At 36.3% G+C, this 23,948-nt stretch overlaps 1 protein-coding gene across 1 annotated transcript in view; it reads right to left on the bottom strand.

Annotated features, from left to right (window-relative positions):
- Nucleotides 1-11,675: 11,675 nt before the first annotated feature.
- PIBF1 (progesterone immunomodulatory binding factor 1) overlaps nucleotides 11,676-23,948 on the bottom strand; it is a 122,402-nt gene continuing 110,129 nt past the window's right edge. The window contains exons 17-18 of the mRNA XM_071550119.1: nucleotides 20,674-20,853; nucleotides 11,676-18,446 (exon numbers count right to left, since the gene is read on the bottom strand). Coding sequence (XP_071406220.1) covers nucleotides 18,390-18,446; nucleotides 20,674-20,853 — 237 coding nt within the window. The 3' untranslated portion in view covers nucleotides 11,676-18,389. The remainder of the gene's footprint in view (nucleotides 18,447-20,673; nucleotides 20,854-23,948) is intronic.

Consider the following 23,948-nt stretch of genomic DNA (forward strand, 5'->3'; position numbering starts at 1 on the left):
CAGTCCACAGCGAGCAGGATGTCTCAGAGCCTGCATGCGGAGAGCTAATTACAGAAGCAGAAAAGAGCTCAGCATAACATTTCTTTACACAAAGTGTCTTTAGCAATATGTAGCCGCTCGATGCTTGTTATTACTAACGTGGATCCGGCTGCTCCCGCCAGCGTAGCGTTTAAAGCCGTGAGGCTAATTTCCATCCACTAACACACGTATATACATTGAGACAATGTAAATTCACTGTCCTTTTCTGAAGACTGATGGCTGGCATTTCTTTCCCCACTCAAGCCTAGAAACAGGTGTTTTAACCAACAGATTTTAAAATTATGTCATGTTTTTGTGTGAATGCCCTTCGCATAACCCTAGTTTAGGTTTATACTTCAAACGACAGTTTTTGAATGCCCGTCATGTATCCTATGTTAAGCCTTTGGGCTTCAAACTACGTTTTTGACCCTCTGAAAGGACAAATTTAGTATAAACTGCCTCCAAACAGGTTTCAAAAATGCAAAACTAACAATACTACACTAAGCTGTCTGGAAATTAATTCTTCTAGATCAGGCACAACACAGGGCTAGGCAGGATCTGATGTAGTGCACGTACTAGTAACTTTCAGGCATTTACGTGAATTGTGTGGCAGTTCTAACTGAAATGTTTCTGAGATTTGCATACTTAAATTGCGTGTTTTCTCTCCATCTGTTTGAATGATAAACAGATAATTTCAAAAGTTGTTTTTTGTTTTGCTTTGTTCTATGTATGTACGTTTATAAAGGGCCTGCTCTAGCAAATGCTTTGGCAGGTTAATTAGAATGGTATCACTGAGAAAAGCTCTGTGTATACTTTAAACATCTTCAAAAGCATCTCTGAATGTGTTTGAATTTTTTTAGAAAGGATATAATTAGGTCTGAACTGCAGATAAATAAATCCAATCTCATCACCTTGTTTTTGTGCTAATGTTGGGCCAGGTCTTACAGTCTTTTGTCAAGCAACAGTCAAATGGAAGATTGCTAAAGACTGTTTAATTTTTTGAGGGTGATGTTTTATTTTGACATTTCTACTGTCACTAACTAATAATTAGACAGGCAAATCAGATTGACTCTTGTTCCTGCTCAGATTCACTGCTTACCTGACCTACACAGTGCTGCACTATTTAGCTTATATATAGTCTAAATGCACTTTTAGATCCAGACAGAAAAATTATTTGATAGCCCATTTTAAGAATTTCCATTGTTAATAGATTTTATACTTTTGAACAAATAATTATTTACAAAGTTAAAGTTAATAATAAGCTGCCAGTTAACATCATCTCCTAAATTAAGTTGAAATGAGAGTTTGTTCCAAATTAATCATCAGGGAGGAAAAAAAGTTTTCAGCTATATTAATTTTGGAATATTTCTGCTTCTTCACTGATTTCGCAGACAGTAGAAGTGAGTTTACACCTTAACAGACAAATTTGCAGCAGAACACCAAGTAAGCTCTATTCAACACAGCACAGTGCTGTTTGTGTAAGACTTCTGGTAGACACATTCAGGAGTTATGGTAAGTGATCATTCCTCTGCAACACAATTCCCTGAGCATCTTATTAAAATGACAACTCGAGGTCTTTAGTTACTGTCCTGCAGAGCCAAAAAGAAGAAATAAAGCAATGAGTGGTAAACACATGGAGCTAAGTACGTGAAAGACAGCTTTCAGTGTCCGTGGTCACTGATAAGAGAATTGCAACACTGCACTTAAAAGAGGAATACCAAGTTCAGGGGAAAAGGGTTAAACTTTCTGAAACTATGTAAATGCTGCAGGTTCTGAGTGGGCAAGGATCCAGGCTTTCTGAATGAATGTAGACTCAATTACTTTGAACTCTTGTTCTGTACATTCCTATTCGCTTAGTAGTGCTATACCCATTAGGGGAGACAGGAGAAAACAAGAACAAATGTCAAGTCCCAGGCAGTTGGGAGCTTGGCAGTGGAGAAGCCTTGTGGGAATGGGGTTGGGAGCAAAGGATTTTGGTGGGGGGGGCAGGATGGAGACAGGCTCCCTGGTTTCCTAACTCATGGGCTCCACCAGACATATCTCTTAGGGAAGGTACTTGTGTCTCACTGTCCTAATGGGAGGAGTAGGGCCAGAGTTGATTGGCACCTGCACACGGGTTGTTTGGATGGGTAGGGAAGGAATGGAAAGACATTGACAAGTTGCTTTATAATGATGAGGCGAGGGAAAACTGAGAACCTCAGCTGAACTAAGCCAGGCTTGAAAGCCACCGGAAGTCTGATAATAATTTCAGGATCTTTTAGCACATTCAGGCGCCTGTTCTGAGTCAGAAAATATCCACCTCATTTTTCATGTAAACTTACTAGAGAAGTGGAAATTAACTTTCTTCTTGCAAAGTAATCTGCACTTTTGGCCACTCATTAAATTCCGTCTCCCAAAGGGAAGAAACGGTTTCTCTTTTTATTTCTGACTTTTAAAGGACAGCCAGTACAATCCTTTTGAGAAAGTCATTATTTTTCTCATTCTGACTTTCCACACAAGACAGGATTGCACTAGCCATGAGGTACCATCCTAACTCATGACAGGCTTTGTGAATACCACTCGCGCTATATAATACAGCACCACCACAACGAGGAATGTAGCAGGGTGACTTTCTGTTAAAGCAAATGTGGGAAATCATGAAATGACAGTCTATTGCTGTGTACCTTTATCTGTTGCTGTTTCAGGATTAGCTTACAGAGGTGTTCCCTTTGCTTATGAAAGGCAAGCCTGGATCCTGTTTTTCAGTTTACCAGAAATACAGTGATAGACTACATAGAGAAAAGGATATCCCTACTGAAATAACAAATGGTACTCCCTAAGTATTTCAGCCTGGTATTTTGGGTAAAAACACATTTCATCTTGACTTCTTTCCCCTCTTAACATTTCAGTAGTCATCCTGTTCCACCTTTCTGCTCTAGTGTTCAAATCAGGAAAATACCTCTAGTTCCCCTTGAACGACAAGGCTTTGTTGTGAAGCATGTACAGAAAGTGAGATTTCATTTTGCCAGCTCTCCTGTATACTCTAGAGGACAGTTTCCAGTGGAGTTCCTCAGGCTTTCTGCGCTGCACTGCTGGGAATGAAGCATGTACCTTCCTGAACTGGCTTGGCATTTTTGTTAATGGAATTGAATTGGCACACCATGTCAGGTAGAAACCTTCTCAAAAGAGTGGCTCCAGCATTAGAGAACTGGATTTGATGTTGTTTTAGAATACAAAGATAAAAAAAAAACCTGCAAAAGAAATGATTCTTCTATTCTACAGGCCCAGGGGAAAGACACCATTGCAAAGCTTGAAACAGACTTTATAAAAATGAGAGGTGTATGCAAGGCTCTCTTTTGCACAGTTAAAAGTTAAGTAAAACTTTTAAACCTATGTTTGAAGTTTGCTAAGATTACTAAAAACACTCAGATGCAGTTGTAGTTGTGGTTTGGTTTTATCCTTTAGCTAAGGATGAGTAAGTTAGAATAGCAGTGAAGGTTTGTGACAACTAAATGAAGGTATGTAAACTTACCCACCAACAAGCTTTGAAAAAACTTTTTGCAGCAATAGGTAAAGATCCTACCATGTCTGCATTTTCTGTGTTTTGACCTGAGTCAGTCTGCACTGCATAAAGAGTAATTACAGATTAATTATATAAATCTGTCTATGCAGAGATGTGTTCAAGTATTTTCCCTCAAGTTTAACTTGAGCATGTGTGTATACACTTGCATGCATCAGTCTGATATGCTATTTATCAAGGCCAGTGCTGACTTGGCGGAACAGATGTTTCAAGATGGAAACTTCAACTGCTCATTACTTGAATTCTTGGATTAAGAATCATCAACCTGTCTGGAGCAAACAAGACATCTTACTCAGTAGCTGAGCCTAGTCTTCAGTCAGATTTTAAGGAATCTTAACTTCAGGTAACAGCCTCATATTACTAGGTTTCAGGTACATTTCAAATATTTTTAGCCCATCTAAGAAGCCAAAAATATGAAAAATCTTTTATGGTTACCAGTTTCAGGGTTTTTTACTTCTATAGCTTTAATGTATATTTGAACTGGAGACTGTTTATTACAACAGGCCTTTCTGAGAACAACTGGTCACTGACTCAGCTTTAGGAGATGAGTCTTTCCTGTATTTTCATCTGTTGTCATACAGCTGCTCGGCTCTGACTTGTTGCATGGTAGGGCCAGAAATGACAACAACATGCTCCTTTAGCATGTCATTTAATTATTTATGTACTACTAGAACAGATGGAGATCTGTACAGACAAGATTAATTAAAATGTGTACTTAGAAAATAACACTGACAATTTTTGTAAAGGTGGTTTGCTTTCCACTTGGAAGTTTGGTGGGAGCCACCACCAATTTTTCCTTCCACCTCCCCCATCCAAAATGGAGGCTGGCCTGCATTATAAAAGCAAATGCTGTTGGCAATGCTTGTTAGCAATAGGTGGTCTTATGTGGATATTTTAACTGCTTAAATATATGAGGCAAACCCACATTCTTTACTGCTAAAGAAAGCATTTTTTGGCTCCAGAATGTTTATGCTGAGAATCTTAATAAACGGTAACTGTAAAGCTGCCATAATTGCGTATTTTGGCTGAAATCTCCTGATTAGAGAAATAACGTAGTAGAGAGTGTTCTGGGTCTTGTGAAATACTGTCTGCCAGGTGGAAGATGGAGACTTTACAGGCTTGAACGTGACAGAGGGGGTGGTGCAGCTGGACAAGTTAGGAGGGCATTAAAGGAATGACATGCTACTGGCTTAGCAATCACTAGAAGCATAATGAGCAATGAATGCTCATTTGGAACTAAATCCTGATGTTGAGAGCAAAAATAAGTAAGGGACGTGGTCAGAAGAAAATTCCTGCACTTCTTATGCTGTGTTCTTTTAAGGAGGGGAAGAAAGGGTAAGCTCCTTAATCAACTCCTATGAGGTGCACACAGAAGGTCCTGGGTCCTTTAGAGCATGGTATCTGCAGGGTACAGTGTGCTGGGGCACTGGGAGCAGTGCAGAGATCCTGACACACTGCTCTGGCTGTCTGAAGCTTGCAAGCCTGTGTGGCCATGTTCCCTGTGGGACCTGAACCGCCCCATTCAGAGCAAGTGTAGAAACCTAAATTTCAGGGTGTCATGTAGCTATATACCCTTAGTGGTGAAGCAGGAGAGCTCATGCTATTAGTGTTAATGTCTTCATAATGCCTAACAATAAGCTATATCTCTGTACTCAAACAGACCTGCATCCAGTGTAGGTGAATTTTGCATTAGACAAAATGGAAACAAGTAGTAGTGAGGTGAGTACAGTCCTCAAAGTCTACAGTTCAAAGTTTGACAGAAGTCAAAACACCCCGTTTTCAAAAGAATGATCTCTTCGCTTTTGCCTTCTTAGAGGGCATTTTTTAAAGCCATTATAATTATAGACACTCAACAGCTGGGAAAAGAACAAGTAACAGCAAATATAACTCAATGGCAGTAATTATGGAAAAATAATATGGAGGAAGAAAGATACCTAAGAAGTCAGTGACTCACATTGAAAAGATTATTTAAATGAAGTCCATGAAATGTATTAAGAACTCTAACAATTGTCTGGTTTTAGATAAAAGATGTGAACCTGTTTTTAAGCAAGGAGAAAAAACATGCTAAATATTCCTGTGCTGCATTTGGTGAAAGAGTAGGACATATATTTGTATAGTAGAATGAGAAAATACTTTACATTTCAACAGTAATTCAAAAGCATATTAAAATAGCTACTGTTTATGGTCTTAGATGAGTATGTCTGGATAACCTCACACCAAGAATTTTAAAAGAGATGGTCAGTGAGTTTTCAGGATTCATGTTCAGTAATTGTTTGAATATTAGGCATGTTCCAGAAGACTGTTGAGAAGCTAGAGTTAGAACCAGTACTTAGAAAATGTAAATTAAATGATGCAGATAAGTCTAAATTTGCACTGTGACATTAATTTGAGCAGCTTAATGTGAACACTGAGTGTGGTAATTTATTAAAATAGAAAGGTAATAACATGTCACTAAATATATGCTTATGAAAAACAAGGCTTTGTTGAACTAACTTGGGATAAAGTTGGTCACAAAAGATAACAGAGTTTATGCAAAACACATTTTTGCAAAGTATATCATTGGATTCAGCTCAACATTTTTGACTAAAATTCTTAACTGAAAAGTCTCAACTTCTTTTCAAATGGAATATTGCCAGGTTGGTGTATAAGGTCTCATGCAAGGGGATTGGTTTTTAACAACAAGCTATTTCCCTTTTTAAAAGAAAACATAATAGCTGATCTACTTTATTGAGGAGATTAAGTGTGTGGGAGAAATAAATAATGAAGATGGGAATTCTCTCTACTGAAATAACAAATCCCTAGATTCCTTGGCTTGTGGGATGCTTCTAAACTATACATCTCCCAGTACAGATATATATGAAGGCATGAAAAGGTTCATGGCTTAATTATGGCTAGTTAGCTAGATTCCTCAAAAAGATGAAAATCTTAGATGCCTATACATGTAAGGTGAACCTCATAGAGCTGTTATAGTGTAACTAGCAATGGTTGGGGTGTTTCACTGAAATGCTCCATCTTTTTTAGCAGCTACAGTTCAAAACAGGGTGAAATCACTCCCTCACACTTAGCTCTTGAGCCTGCATGCACTTGTAGGGTCTAATGAGCTATTTGGTGTGCAGCCAGCGAAGAGAGCTGGGCCTCAAGATGGCAGACACTGCTCCCCTTGGAACACCTTAATTCTGTATGGACCATGCTGTAAACTGAAGTGCTCATTTTAATAATGCAGTTTTGAGTCTTTTCTAATTATGCCCCCCTTCCACTTATGCCTCCCCCTTTTATTTTTAAAATAAAAATAAATAATTAAAAACCCAACCAAAACCTCGCACAGTTAATTTAAACTTATTACCAGCAGACTTGTTTTTTATTCATTACCTTTTGAGGAGTCCTCATATTCAAGAGCACAAACTCGCAGACTGATAGGCATTTAAAAGGAGCTTTATAGAACACACTTCAAACTTATGTGCAGTATATTTGCCTAAATATAGAGAAGAAACAGTGAAAATGGATTCTTTGAGCTATCAGATAAAGATCTACCAAAGCTGGAGATTCAGTGACAGGAATTAAATCTAGATAACTTTAATCTTGATCAGTTTCCCACAGTGAGTTTGCTTGACTATCATTGTTTGTGGTCCGATAGATCTTTCTTGTTAGTTTTGACAATCACACAGAAGAAGCTTACAGAACACTGTTGGCATGTGCACCATAGCTCGGGAATTCCTGATTGAAGGAAACAGTTTTGTTGCTTCATTTTTGCTGTTGCACACCCCAATTCCATGGTTTGTGCAGAGGAGTCATCCCAACTCAAAGGAGCACAAAAAGTTAGGTAGCAATTCTTATCTATCCCCAGTATGCTCTTGGGGAGAAATAAACCCAACAATTGGAAGGAACCAGCCCTTCCGCTATCAGGAACAGCTGCTGCAGCAGGAAAGGTAGGATTTTCAGTCAGTCAGAGGGTATTAAAATTACTACATGGTTCTCGCTTGCTTAATAATAAGGGTAATAACTCAGGTGACAATCACAATTTTTCAACATATCCAAAGTAACCTGACTGACATTTTTTGAGTAAAAAAGAAGTTTAGGAATGAAAATTTTGAAAACATGCCAATAGCAAGTAATGATTTTCCATGAATCTGCCTCAACACTAAGTGAAGTTTGACCTCCAGTGAAGGCACATAAACCATCTTTCAATAACTGAGCTTCTCAGGAGGGGTAACAGGAAAGCAGGGATTACAAAAACACAACTCAGGTTGCAGTAGAAGGGTGAGTCAGGAGTTTGAAAGGTGCTTCTCAAGAAAACATGAATGTGTGCTTGATCTTTCATCCCTGTCACTCCACAGAAGACAAATGTCATTTTGTGATGAGAATGTTTAAAACCCTGATCATCAAAACTGCAGAAGTTAGAGAACATATTTGGACTCACTAGCAAAGATAAAAACTCATCAGAGCATCTGTTGGGTTTAGTGGTCATCACAAGCTGACCAATAAGAAAGATGAATGAACCAAACACTACCAACCTCAGACTTCAAATCTCCACTACAAAAAAGCAGATCAGCCTTGATAAAATGTGGCTGGATGAGTCCTATATCCTGTTCACTTGGGGCCTTACAGAGTTGAGGATAATATTCATCTTGCTGGATGAGGAAATTTCTGTATTTTTAATTGCATAGTACAATGAAAAGGCACAGCTGCATCCGCCTTCATAGTTTCTATTTGCCTCATGATGAGCTCTTTCCATCAAGAAAGCAACTGCCCCCACACAGTTTGTTTAGTTTAATTTACTCTAGGTAAGACATAGTCAGAAAATGACAGATTTGCCAACACTGCAACAATCTAGAAATAAGACGATAGGTGAAAATTGACAGTGGCTATTGGTGATGACTGAAATGTTTGTTCACAGTAGGGCTTTGGAAGTGACATACATCTATCAAAATGCATGAACACAGAAACATCCCTCTTCTCAAATAAATCACGTAAGTAGTCAAATCAAATATTCCAGGTAATATATCTAATGACATAGGACAGTATTACATACATATTTCACCCTGTTTTTGCTAACTATTATTCCCAGGAGCTGCAGATGCATTCAAGGTTCTTTAAAATGTTTTTCATTTAAATTCTCAGATATACATTAAGTAATAGATGATGGTAAATAATATTCAACATAGTTAAACAGTTAATTAACACAATGTTGCCTTTATTAAGAGCCTGATCAACCAAAGTAAATAATTTCCCAGTGAGAAAAACATGAGACACTTTGTTAACATATTGGCACTCATAGCTTCAGCTGCAAGTGTCAGATTATTTTCTACAAAACATGCTGGAAAAGCATGCAACGAAATACTCAGTACAATATTCAGTTCAGCTTTATTTTGCACCTATTTTAAGGATATTAATTGATTCAAGTAATTAAGGATACTATTTTTCAAAAAGAAGACATTTAATTTGCAATCACATTAAAACCAGCTTAGCTAGTTTCCATTTGTAATATATATTTTTCTAAAAGTTATTTTTTTCTTGGTTTTGAAAATGCTTTTTTAATTATTAAAAAATAAAATAAACAGAAATGTTTTCAGAGCAAGAGACCAATATAAAAACCTTTATCCATTTAAATAATATTTTGATACATATTATTTTTTAACTAGAGCAGTTCTACATAAAAATATTTCTGTACTAGGATGTTCACATTTGACCCCTAATTATTGTTGGTGGGTGACAGTGGAAGTTTGGTCTATGCCTATTGCGTTATGGTATGGAAAACTGCTGTTCATGAATGTACAGCTCATTTCAAATGTGTTTACCTGACTGGTTCATAACATGCTTAGTTAAGCTACAGAGCCCGCTTACGTATGAACTTGTAAGTAATGTGGCAAGTTGGATGAGGCAAGACTTTAACAACATGTCTTAATCCCTGTGCTGCTTGAAAGATATAAATAAGATAAAGGAGAGCAAAAGCTGATTCAATCTTTTAACAAAACAAGGCTTCTTTCTCTCTAGATTGCATATTGATAACTTGGTAGAGTAACAAAATACAAAGCTGCTTTTAATTATTAGAAAACCTTGTTTCTGTGCAATTCAAGAGTAAGGCCTAATGATTCATCAATCTGGCACATAGTATTGAGTACAAATCATAAGATACTATATAACTGCATGTAACATGGGAAAGACCTCTGTATTTTATTGCACAAACAAATTTATATTAAAACCTGCATTTTGTCAGGACCAGGATAAACATCCTATTCTACATGTTTTAAAGTGTTTTACCATGCAGCATTTTCAAATTTTAGGTTTTGCATTTAGATATGACTTCACTGACAAGTAAAAGAAGTAAAAGTGGAAGGGACAAAGAAGTTACCTCTTTTGCTTCATGTTAGCATTGCCAGATCATGTTAACAGGGCAGGTTGCAGTTGCACAAATGGTCTTTCATCAATACCGCATCTGCTTTTTTAAATCTTACATTAAAACAATTATTTGAAGATAGTGAAATTTACTTATGAGATAATTAGTCACAGTAGGTTAGACCAGCTTGGCCCACTGTGTTCTATCAACAGAAGCATTTTGCAATGATCCATTGCAGCACTTCCAATCCAGGTGACATTATTTATAGCAGAAGCAGTGTCACTATACTTTCCTGGTACCTAATTTAAGGATACAAAAAAAGCTTTATATTCTTTATCCCAAGAACATTTTGGTACCATTAAACTAGTTTCATGTCAGTGTTTCCTTAAAAAATATCACAATGAAACACAGTGTGATGTAAGGCCCATTTTCCTCTACTCTGAACGCAGGAGTGGAAACAGTGCTCGTAGAAAGCTAAGTAATAACGAAATAGCCAAAGCAGTTGTCTGTTCACTGACTTATGCAGCTTAAGGAATTCCCCTCTACAATCACTTTGTTAATCATTAATGCATTATATTTTTAAAATCAATGGCCCTTATTTGTTTTATTGTATTAAATGCACTCTGGCAACATAAAACTGAGGAATTCTACCCCTTGCAAAGTGCAAGTAGTCATGGCACCCATACTCTCTAATATTTGTCAAAGGTTCTTTACTATTTCATGAAGTCAGGTGCTTAAAAATGGGATAAATAAAAACTAGAAAACTGGTATTTTTAAAGTAGACATCAGAAAACAAAGAAGGAAGAGGCATGTATTAAATTCAGTACCCTAATTAAATTCAGTACTTGGGAGCTGTATGTAGTCTGTAGAAGGTGCCTCAAGCTAATGGACTGGAAGCTCTGAACATTGTTTTGAGTTTCTTTTTAAAGCTGAAGGTCTGAAGGTCATTTCTTTCTTCAGAAATGCCCCTATCATTATCTTACCCAAAGTCAACTTCTGTGAACACTCAACAGGGATGATCAGATTAAATCCTGTCCATCACCTCAGGAAAATGGCACATACCCATTTTCCTATGGAAGCAGTACAACAACTATGCAGCACTGTGAAGCCAGTAGCCTTGCCAGTTTTGTTCGAATGAGTTCCAGGTTTTGCTCCAATAAATCCACTTGTTCCTATTCCAAACCCAACAACTGGTATTTCATACAGAGTGAAGCAATGTTAGTACTGCCATCTCTGTGTAGAAGTAGGACTTGGTGTTGTCACAGCTAGGACAAGCCTGGGATGACTGAGAATGCTGGCATATCTCTGCTCTCGGTACCTCCATGGCTGAGGAGCACCCAAGCAGGAGAACCTTACAGTTAACATCTTTATGTTTTCAGAAATTAGATAGAAGTGGTAAGAATATAGAACACAGAATATCTCTTACATGAAAGAATAACAGAAAACATCCCTGAGAAGCTGGATCAGGTAATCCTGTTTCCAGAAACATTCAGTGAATCTGAAAGCTTGCTTATCAAAGATAATGTGTATTTTTATGAAAACTAGGGCTGTCATTCAATTCAGTAAATGTGGTGCTGTCCACTGTTGGCCCATGGGGAGTTTGCACTTTTCTGTCACAAATGTGACAATTCCTGGAGTCAGTAGGTCAGACAAGCCCACAAAAACGATGCAGTACAATAATATATTTTAAAATAAAATTAATTTCAAGATACTTTATTGTCATTTAATTAATGACCAAAAGCACCTTAAACATGGATGCTCACAGAAAAATATTTTGCTTTTTATTAAAAATAAATATAATTAAACCCAAATAATTTAACTTACATTTATGTTAAAATGTACACATATTTATACAAAACATTTAAATTTACAACTACCAAGGAATACTAGTGAATTATCAAAGATTCTTGATATTATTGCAGCTGGAAACATAAGAACTTTATTTTGTTTCTTTGTATTTTCACAATTTATTGGATTGAAAATACTCTGTACTTGCTTTCAAATAATTCAGCTATCTCAGAATTACTATCAAGGTGTAAATATATTTGACAAAGATTTCAGCCTGCATAGATTTGAAATGACACATCAGAATGAAAAACCGCTATATTTCATAGGATCGGCTATTTGGTTTCATGGACAAGAGATCTAATCAGCTCATTCAGGTTTCCCTAAGGGAGGTTTCAGACAGTCTCCATTGTGTAGGAGGGCATCCTGGCAGCACACTGAGATTAGCCTGCAGAGACTTTAAGGCATTGAGAAAGAAAGGTAAGCTCCCTCCTGCTGCTGGTAAACACTGTTATTGTTCTCCATTCTCTGCTGAATGGCACAAATGCAATTCTGCAATGTTAATTACTGCAATAATGAAAGAAATGACACAAAATGACAAGGAATGTGCTAATTCAGTAAGGCTCAAGTCATTGACATATTAGTCCCTTTACAGCTCATTGTTACTTTCAGGCACGTACTCATTTACTCACAAATACTGAGAGAATTCTGGGGACTTAGTATTTAAATAATAAGTTAGCAAAATAAAGATTCATGTGTAAGAGGTGGTGCCTAATCATCATCTCTTAGGAGTTGTCTGGTCAGTACCTGAACACAGAATATCTCTGATGAAGTATCAGAAAAAAAGCACTTAGCCATCCTTGCAGAACTTACAATTTGCTTTTCAATGTCCAAAAGTGAAGACTCACTAGAATGTTATTTACATGCTAACCTCCAGGAAGGAAAAGCTGACAAGTGAATAGACTGCACCAAAATACTGTATTTTGCCCTTGCTTAGAATTCCCACAGTACCACAGATGAGATGAGTGGTATTAATTTTTTTGTGAATGTCTTACATGTAGCTCCAGATGACAATGTGTGAATCTCTGTTTACACTGCTCCACTGCCACTGGGAGTTGTGTGCTTGGAAACCATAGGCCTGTGAAGTATAGAGTGACAAGTCTCCTGTTTGTGTGGCACTCTATCCGTGATGCACAGCATGAGAAAGCTTGGGCACAGAAACGACCCTCTCTCAAGGTCTCAGAGACAACTCAGTGGGAACATTTTCAACTTTCTTTTAAAAAGGACTGCTGCACTTAAGTAACAATCCTATTTAAAATCCACATATACATTGTATATGAAAATTCCCATGCAGAAGTCAAGCACTACATAGCCAGACTGTACCTAATAATAATGCACAAAGAAACAAATTCTTCCAAAAAACTGAGTAAGAAATCGAAAGAGAGTCTTGCATGCCACAGTATGTGTCTCTAAACCCACAACCACTGGGAATTACTAACAATTTCAGCTGCAACAGTGAATAATCTAAGTAATCCTTTTTCTATTGAACCAAGAGGAAAAATGAAAAGACGTTCATTGAAATCCAGTCATAAATTCCATCCATAAGACTTTTCCTGCAATTAAGTTACATTTACTGATCCACTACTCCCTTAAAAAGAGCATTAACACAAAGACTTCAATTATTCATGGTCAAACAAAGTTGATTCTATTACTTCAGTCAAAGCAGCATTCTCTTTTACAGTGGTTATTTCTGTAGTATCTTCAAAAGGGCACACAGTCTGTGAAAACATGCAAGTTTTTGAGTAAAAGCTGTTTCCATGATCAATCCTAACTTTTTACATTTAATACTTCTGCAATTTGTTCCTTTCATGCATATGAAGTTTGCTGGGAATTTTTGTCCCCTTCACCCTTTAACGGGTATGCTGATTGAAATTTACCATTTTTTTGAACCTAGTTCTGATGTCCTGAGTAAACAAGACAAAAAACCTACAGGTATTTACTGTTATGGAAAACTTATCAGTGAAGAAAGAAACCCAGGGGACTCTCCAAAATGAACTCTGTGGAAGAAAGTTATTGGTTCTTGTGCTGTCAGCAGAGGGCTTAAAGAGCTGCAGAGGGTCTAACATCTGCGAAGAACCATACCTACTTCTGCTCAAAGCTTCTGCAGTACTCACCACTCACTCTGCCCTTACTCCCAGCTACTGTACCTTTCCGTTAGCAATGCTGTCCCTGAGAGCTGGCACCCTATACTGCTGTTGCCCAGCTTCAGTCTGAAATACCCCAAGTGTAACTGCCTTAATAAGCTACGGCAGTATGCATTTTAAAGGTCAAGAGTTCCCAATCAATCCAAGGAATTTAAGAAGGGGATAATATTGCCCAAAGACCCTAAGTAAAACTTGATCTTCTAGAGATACTTGTTTCATTTTCAAAGGTCGAGAATGAATACAGATTCTCAATATTCTTTGGTATGAGAAAATACTAGGGATACATTTCTTTGACTCAGTAAGAAGTCGAGCATGTGATCTACTAATTGTAATGTAAAGGGAGAGAAATGCTTTCCTCAGTAGACCTCCCTAACAAGTACAACCCTGAAAGATGACAGGATGTTACAGACTCAGACTGTTATGTATAAATCTGTTCTCATGTAAATGTGATACAGACTGCCAACTGATTGAAACACATGTACATAATAACATAAATACTTTTTCAAAAGGTAATAATTTGTTTCTACAATATCGTGTTTTCTGAGTGATCTTTTTCAAACACATGCAAGTTGATAAATGCCTACCAGGAATAAAAGAACTCTGCCTGACCATCTTGCAGATGTCAGAGTTTTATAGACATGTGTTCCTCGTTTTTTGCTGGAACTAGGTATTCTAAAAAAGTATAACTGAAACAGAAGATAACAGTTAAAGTGTAAGAGGTAGGAAATTGTACCCAAGGGATACTAACAAATACTCACAAAACTAGTATTTGAATTTACAGTTTTTCCTCTTAAACAAGGTTTCATCCCTGTTTTGTAGGGAACGAAGACTACAAATCCCAATGACATACTGTTTCTTTGTACAGAAAATATTATGAACTATAATTCCAGTGAATTATGACCACAGGATTCAGCAATAAGCCTTAAAAGTTTAGGTCTGTATTAAACCAAAACGTAGTTATATGCTTTCAGCTTTTTTCTCAAGTAAGAGATTACCTTGACTGACTAGAGGTTCTTTGCTTCAAACAAGGGACAGAAAGGTGAAAAAGCAATTACAGAGTTAAAAATAAAAAACGTCCTAACCTGCCCTAAACCACTGTCCTTCTTTCTTTCCTGTTCAACCCATATATTTACAAAACTTATCACTTAAGTAACACCTACTTAATATACCATGAAATGTTATAGTGGATAGAGATTTTTTTCTGGCTTTGCTGCCTTTGGTTTGAGAAAGAGGAACTGAGGATGATTATGTGGGTTGGCACTTCAGTCACAAGTTGCTTACATGCATGACTGGCCTTAGAAATTTCTCTTTACTTCATTATTTTTGACTCATGCATCATTGACACAAGGTCTGCTACAATGGGAGACTGCAAACACCACGAAGAATAATTTTGGAAAAATTCATTTGAAAACTATGTTTGTGGGAAAGAACGTCAGTAAAAATGCTGTACAGGTAATGCAACTGAGCTTTTCCATTACTTAAAAAGAGAAAAGCTTCATTAATTTTTGCTGTAGGGCAACTTATGTTTGAATAGTTTTATTTAAGTGACATTCTAGCTTCCTCATGAGGAGCTTAGAAGGTCTCCTCCTAGATAATTAATTATAGCCTTAGAGTCTAGGGAGGAATCACAGGAAAAATACAAAGTCTTCAACTGAAAAAAGCCCATATTGAGATTTACAAAGGGCCTATATGGATTACAAGAACCTACCAACAGCATTATCTGTTATCAGTATGTTCTAACAAATTAATTTTATTTTTGCACATTTAAAGATGGACATCATTAATAAATTAAAACCCCCTAAAACTCAAACCAGAAAACCACAATTCTTTGACAGAATATGTCACTTTGTCATGTGAAAAACTGTTTAAGTGTTAATAAAATTTCACCACAAATCAGCCTAATATTCTGGCAGCCTTTTTAAAAAGTCAGCTGCCTGGAGGACACGGAACTTTACAATGCACAGTTGTTCTGTAAGAGTCAAAATGTTTCTGTGTATTGCATTGCCATGGAAGAACTAAATAGAATTTTGTCTTTTGGATGGTAAGAAGTAAATTAATGTCACTATCATATATCAGTATATTTAGAAATAACACCATAAACTAATTTAGGCTGGACAAGAATTCTGAAAACCAGCCATCTAGTCCATCTCAAAGTCAGGACCAATTATACCAGTTCAGGATTTTGTCCAGTTGAGTTCTGAACATCTCCAAGGATAAATATTCCAACAACTCTGTAGGCAACCTGTTCCAGTATTTGACCACCCTTACAATAAAAACATTTTTCATAACAGCTAATAGACTCTTTTAGTGCTCCATCTTGTGTCCACTGTCCCTTACACTAGTGCTGTGCACCCTTAAGGGGAGTCTGGCTCTGTTGTCTCTGTACTATCCCATTTGATAGTTGGAGACTGCAACAAGTTCCTCCCCTATAAGTCCTGTAATTTTAAGACTATACAAGTCCAGTTCTTTCAGCCTCCCCTTCTACATCAGGTGCTGCAGCCCCTGATCATCTTGGTGCACCTTTGCTAGACTCACAGCAATGTCAATGTCTTTTCTGAATAAGCCCAAAACCGGATGCAACACTCCAGATGTGATCTCCTATGTACCAAACAGAAGGGAAGGATCACTTCCCTGCATCTGCTGGTTCTCCTGTTGGTAATACCTCCCAGGGTGCGGCTGGCTGGCACATTGCTGACTCATATTCTGTTTGTTGTCCACTGGGACCTTACGGTCTGTTCCTGCCAACCTGCTTTGCAGCAGTATTGGCATATGGGATTATTTCATCCTTGATGTGGAACTGCAGTTGCTTTTGTTAAACCTCATACAGTTCTTGCAGACCCAATTTCCAGCCTGCTGAGGTCCTCTGAGACCTTGTCCTCCAGTGTATAGGCTACCCTCAAATTTGGCATTGCCTATGAACTTGCCAAGGGATGCTACTTTTCCAGTTGGACTTCGCATTGTTGATCACATGTTTTCAGGCTTGTATGTCAGCCAATTTTTCACCCACCTTACAGTCCGTATCTCACCAATTTGTCTAAAAGGATACCATAGGAGAACAAATTGTAAATACTTAAGATTCCAGCTAGTATCTTGCCTAAAGTAGCTCACAGTCCTTCTAGAGAATACAGTTTATTAATTATTCATTTATAACAGACAAACATGATAGTCTGGGAAGTTAAATTGGGGACTGAGTAATATAAAGAATTTATTACAAACTACAAAATTGGTATCTGTGTTTGGGAGTGCTTTCATAGGAAATAAAAGTTAAGGATTCTATTCACATAAAAATGTAAGTGAGATAAAACCTAGACTTCAAGAAACCAAAGTTATTCAGGAATGTCTCTGCAGATAGGTTTGTAAGGACAAAAGTTTTTGTGATTTCTTTCCCCAGTGAACAGCCTAATAGAAGATATTACCTCTGTCTACACACTTGGCCTCCCTCACTCACAGAATGACAATTTTAAACTTGTGATGTGCAATTATGAGCATTTTAACCTCACTACCTCAGAACTAAAAAAGAAAAGTGTATCTGGGAATCTTAGGCTTGATATATCTCAGTATTATATAGTAAATAATTACTGTTCAGGTAGGAACAAAGAATCATTTGAAGAGATATTGTCATGAAAAAAGGAGCTAAGGAAAAGGAACTTTCTCTTAAATGAAATCTGAGCAATATTTTCACTATGTGGTACTTAAGATCATCTATATGTTATATAGAGAAATGTACCATATGCAGTCAAAAGTGCTTTAAAATTAGAGAACTTTTTACAGTCAAAATAGATGGTGTAGTGCAATAAGTAAGTTCTTGGCATATGAGACTTATTTTCATACAATTAAAAATGGCAAGTTATGCTTTTCACCATTACAGGCTTACAGTAGTCACACATCAGGGTTTTTTTTTATTAGTTTGTTGATTAAGTATCACTGCTGATAATTAAGATGAATTTTATTGCTTCTTTAGAGTATTTTTAATGCCTGTTTAGTTATACAAATGACATCAAGTGAAAAACTACAAATCAAAGCTGATAAGAAATTGATTTTTTTCCAGCTGGCATGAATTTCCTTCATAGAAAGTAGGATATAATTTAATGCTAAATCATGTATATTTTAAAAATTTCTATAAGCCAGAATAGTTGCAAGGAATGTGGCATGAAACACAGGGTCCAAGAAAAACAATATAAAAAAGCTGAAACTTGCATTCATTTGAACACTCCAAATAACGTCCTTTAACTGCCCAGATTATAAATGTGTACAGCACGCTACTGTTTATCTTAAAATTTAAATATGTGTTAGTAAAATCATAGCATGCATTATTTCCACATATTTTATTCACATAACAGATGTAAAAATTATTTTATGAAGCATAAGATTTTTTGAGAGCTATAACCAGTTGTTTGCTTTTATGGTAAAAAGGGCCTCATTATGGTGAAAATAACCTTCTTTGAAGAAAAGCTCCCAAAGAATTCTATTGAATACTTCTAGAAAAATGCTATGGTGATGTTTTCTTCTTCAGTTTCTTGTACCATACAGGTACCTCTTTATTTGTCTGTAAAATAAAGAACATTTAATTGTGAGACAGTGAATATCACAGAAAAACATGCAATCTACACTAAAGTCTTTTACTTTCCTATGTAGCTCACAGTGATAATTGAGTTCTTTGCTTAAATGCAAATATAAACAAGGCAATGCATTTAAAGTTACTATTACAAGATATTTGCATTAAAACCACCCGATTTCCAGGTTATAAATAGCAGATTATACAGAAAAAATTAAATTATTTAAAAAAATGTCCATCACAATGAAAAGATGCATCAACTGTACCATAAATAGGTTTAATTTGAAATAACATCATCTGACTTTTCCAGTTGAGAACAGAATGTAACTTAGAAAAGAGATCTTAGGCATGCCAAATTGACAACACTTTATGCAGAAATATAGTTCTTAAAAATGATAAATAACAATAAAAGAAGTCAGGTGTTTTCTGACACTGTAGAAGGTATTTTAATTGTGACAAATCATCTGTAAGCAACTTTTCCTTGCCTTCATAATTGTATGGGCTACTGCTACACGTCAAGATTGCTTAACATTCTTGTGGCAAATTCAGTGGTGGTTTGTATAAAAAAAATAGTTTTAGTTTTAGTTTTTATAGGAATAAAACTAATGAAGTAGAGGTGGAACAAAGTAAGGACTATTCTGCTTTCAGGGTTGGGTATAATCTCTTGAGTTAGTGAGTACCGTTTCTTTACTCTCTTCAGTCTGTTGTCCTTAAACTTGTCCTTTCTAGTTCTGTTTTCTGTCTGCTCTCTATTCATTTTTCCTTCAAGACTTAATAACCATTCCATTTAAAAGTCCACTTAAATAATTTTGAAGAATTCAGTTAAAAAATAAATCTGCTGTGCAAACTTTCAAAATTCTAGAAATTGATGTAAATTGGCAGGATTTTCACAGGACTACTAATTTCTTTCCCTATCTAACAAAAAAACCCTGTGCTATCTGCCCATTTTCAGTTCTCTATTCCAAAGTCTGAAAAGACTAGAATTTTTCACAGAGAAATTGGTTACAATTTTTAAATGTAAAAGCAGTTTTTCTCGATTCCTACACTGTTTCTATATCCCTGAGTTAAGACAGGACAGATTGCGCATTGAAACCCTGGATCGTCTACACAAACTAATTGTTTGCTCATGTTTTGGATCACTGAATAGCTCCATCAAAGACAAAGTTTGGGCAGTATGATTTAGTGCTACCAAAAGGATTGTGGATGAGATAGCACTGGGTAAGCCCTCAGCACTGGACAAGTCTCACAATGCTATCCAAGCAAACTTTGAACCCCTAAAATCCCCCAATGCCCTCATGTCATGTCCAAGAGATGCAGGCATTGCCTACATTTTGTGTTAGAAACCCAGTATCTGGTGTGCTGCAGAACAAACCTCATATTAAGACACTGAATATTAAAGACTCCACCAGAAAAAAAAAGAAAGAGAAAGACTCATATTTGGACCAAAATAGCACAAATGCTATGTAGTGAAGATACAAGCAGTCTGCCCTAGAGAAAGGTAGCATCACAAAGTGTAAATAAGAGTCATGATTTGTTTCAAGATTTAGCATTGTAACTTGTCTCTCTTGAATTTCTCAGTTCAGAAACAGCCGTAGTCAGAAACTTCTGAACCATTCTCATGAAGCTGTCAAATACCAGAGGCACTAAATCTGAAGTGAGCCACTTCAAGTATTAAAATCCAAGCATCTAGTTTCTGAAGGAATAAAATGGGGTTTTATAATACCAGGTATCCTTAGCAACAGAAGTGGTATCAAACTTATCTATTTTTATATATATATTTAGATACATACACACATACACACTAATATACATATATACATGAATATAAGCATACATAAATACATCTATTTCCTCATTCCTGCTTCTCAATATATTTATTTACACACTCCATTCATACATGATCATAATAGACTTAATATAGTCTGCGAATCCCTACAACTATTAAAACTTTGCTAACCACTCTTAGTATTGTAATATTATAATGCTAATTTTTTAAAAAAAGACCTAGTTTGCTGTGAACTTAAGATGTAGAAAGTCTCAAATAGCTAAATAACATCAAAAACTGTAATTTAGCTGCTCAACTGGAGAGGAGGAGCTGCAAGTATTTAGCTGAATTAATTATACATCTCCTTGAAGTATGAACCCACATTTATCTTTTTAAAAAGTGAGGAACATTATTGAAAAAGTATATGGCACTTACTCTTATCACAGTACTTACAAATAACGTTGGCTTAGGTCTAAATGTAATTTCTTCTTCATGTTCTGGCAGCAGTTTTACTGAAGGATTTGATTTGTTTTTTGCAGGTGCACTTCTTACATCAGTATGAAACTCAGGTAGATTTTGTTCACAGTGTTTACTATGCAGACTAATTAGAATCTGCTTCATTGTGGCTAGTTCCTATAAAACCACAAAAGAATAATGCTAAGTTACTCAGTTAAATTACATTTGAACCTATTAAATATTTGTTAATAATAAATTTATATTCACCAAACTAAATGTGTAAGTGAATCAGTAAATGTAACAAGAATGAACACATACTTGCTATAATTAATAAGATTACTAAATGGGTACCTAGTAAAAGGAAGAAAATAAAATAGGCACAGAGGATTTATATAACACAAATTTTATCTTGCTTAAAGGCAGTAAAAGAGAAAATTTACTGTGTACTAATGAACCCACTATCTCTTTTAACCTAAAAGAATTCTTTTGCACTTATTTTGTCAGGCTGAGAAAGTTTACAGATCTAATTTGAATGACTGTGAAAAACTGTACTTTTGAGCACTAGGTCTTGATCAGAAATTGTATAAATTCAATACTAGAAACACATATGTATCTTTATATCCAGGTTAGAAAGGATAAATCATTGAAAAACCTTAAGAGGATGTACAGAAAAAACAGGATCAGAGTGGAAAAGAAATTTTGTGAAAAATGAAAGTTCTAACATGGGAAAAGAAAAACGAGAACATATAGAAATGCAGCTTTTTTTTAATATCCTAATAATTTGCTTTGAAAACAATTTGGATTAATTAAAAAAGTAATCTTTCCTTACTACATAGCTGAACAAAACAGACTATTCAAAATGTACAGTAGAGTGAGAAAGAAAAAATAAAAAGCATTTTCTGACTTTAACTGGACATCTTTTGTCATCTTGCATCACACCTACTGCCTAATGTTCCCCTTCTGCCCCATGTAATGGGTATAATTATGAAATAAGATACAGAATTTAAAGCATTAAATTATTACTACTATTATTATTTAGAGCATTCATTATTGTAGAACTAGAGCAGCAAGGTCAGGAGAAAAGTCTTTTAAAGTAAATTTTAAGACTATGTTACACTTATTTTAAACAATGTTTTTCTTTGCTTTCCTTTTACAAATGGTGTTGACTTCAATAGCAGTACTGTTACTGTATTAACATGCTTTACAATTAACATTCTATTTTATATCTCAGTCAGAACAGGGTAATCTGTGTTTACATCTGAATGACAAACATTTGTTATATCTTACCTATTTCTTAATACTTGCCAGAAAATTACATTGATGCACATTCTATTTTCATTGCATTACTAATAATGAGTTAAAAAAAGCTCCCAGCCTTTTAAAACATTCCTGCCATATACCTTCTCTCTGTCCACTGCTGCCTTTAATATAAGAGACAAAGTCAAAAGAATCATGCTGTAGCCTTTATATTGTCGTACACTAACTCAGTTACATGAATGGATGTTACACTCCACAGACCAGCTTGATCGAGTGTACAAATTGTTCTTGTATCTCAGTCATTTAATATTAACTATTTGCATAATTCAGCCATGTGTGGTGGCATGTTGGAACAGCATGACTGCAGAGCAGCTGTTTAAAAGGACTGCATAGCTGATGCCAACATGTTTTTCAAAGTTGTAAACTCTGCAAAGATGTTGCCAAAGCGACACATAGACAGAATTTCTTGATGAAAATAACTCAACTGAGTATACAGCAAATAAATACACCATCACAGGAGATTAAATTGTTCATAAACAATTTTTTGACATTAGCAAATGCTAGTCCTATACTTAAACTGTGTTATTCTGTGGGCCAAATAGTTGCACGTTTGAACAAGGCAAACCCCAAAACTGTCACGCAGATTGAGTTCAGAAACAGAGCCGAAACTTGTATATGTAGGGTCACATTCTCTCATATCAAGATCCACTTGGCAGTCTAAAGTCTTCTCTGCTTAACAGAATCTGTCCTGTACTTGACAGCACTGTCTGTTTTCAGACTTGGAATAGGCTCTGGAGAGTCAGCTCTCACAGAACCTTCCCCTGTGACAGGAGGATTCTCTAAAGTGAAGCTATAGGAAGGAATGACAGGGAGTGGGGATGAAAAATTAGTCCACAATGAATAAGTTATTTTGGCATCACAGCCAAATTTATCAGGAAGATTTAGCTAAGGTTGCCTTAATATTTTTTCTAAAACCCCTCCACATTTAGTGGGAAAGACCTTAACAAACTTGGAAAAATAGCACAAGAAACACTGAACCCAACAGACTCACTGGTATGTGTACTGCTAAACAAGGAAAGAAAATCAGCCCAACACATTTGCAAGAGATTTGCTGTTTTCAATCAAGGAAATACTGAAAACAAAGTTCCATCTTTTAACCATCTCTTCAGATTTCTCTGCTCCTGAACACAATCTTAATTCTTGCCTTCAGTTTTAAGTTCTAAACAAGTCATCAGCACTACCTGCTACTGTTGGCATGCTATCTTGATTTCATGAATATTATTCTGCAATCCTAAAATCTGGCAAATTGGTCTAGAAAGCTAGCAAGGACAAAGCAGCTCTGGAGACTGTGCTTAGCAGAAATATGTGAACTTCTTCTAGTGGGAACAGGTCCTAGTAAAAAAAAGGGGAAGTAGGTATAGGTTCAAAGCAGATGGGAAGAATCATTTGTGTAGAAAAATATATACTAGTTTTAGGATAAGCTAAATACAGGAAGATGTGAAGAGGAAGGGATGATTAAAATTTTTATATATTTTTACTGTGTCTAGTCCACAGTTCTATGTCCAGGCAGAGCTTTGCAAGTTGTTTATTTGTAATACTGCCTTGAGTTACTCACTGCACTGTAGGAAACAATGTTGCTAAAGCTCTGCATTTCCCAGTTTCTGTGTGAAGGAATTTGGTCTTTGCCATGCTGGCTGCTGGACTTGTAAGCAAGCCATGCTTTGTAAGCTGTGTTTCACTGTGTTGAGGCTTCCAGGTGTGAGGGCTTTGGCTTTGGAGAGCCAGACAGCAATCCTTCTTGGGAGGATTATGAGTACTGGCACCTCTGAGTGGATTCACCCATTTAGTCTCTGGGCTGGCTTAACAACTTTGGTCTCATTGTCCCAAACTCCAGGAACACAAGCACCCACTCACTACTTACGCAATATTCTGTGGGGACATCACAGTGTGGATACATGGAAGAAAATGCAGTTAGCAAGCAAAGGTGGGTTAAGATGACACAAAAAAATTACATA

This window comes from Pithys albifrons, chromosome 1 (genome assembly GCF_047495875.1).
Source record: "Pithys albifrons albifrons isolate INPA30051 chromosome 1, PitAlb_v1, whole genome shotgun sequence".
Taxonomy (NCBI): Eukaryota; Metazoa; Chordata; class Aves; order Passeriformes; family Thamnophilidae; genus Pithys; species Pithys albifrons.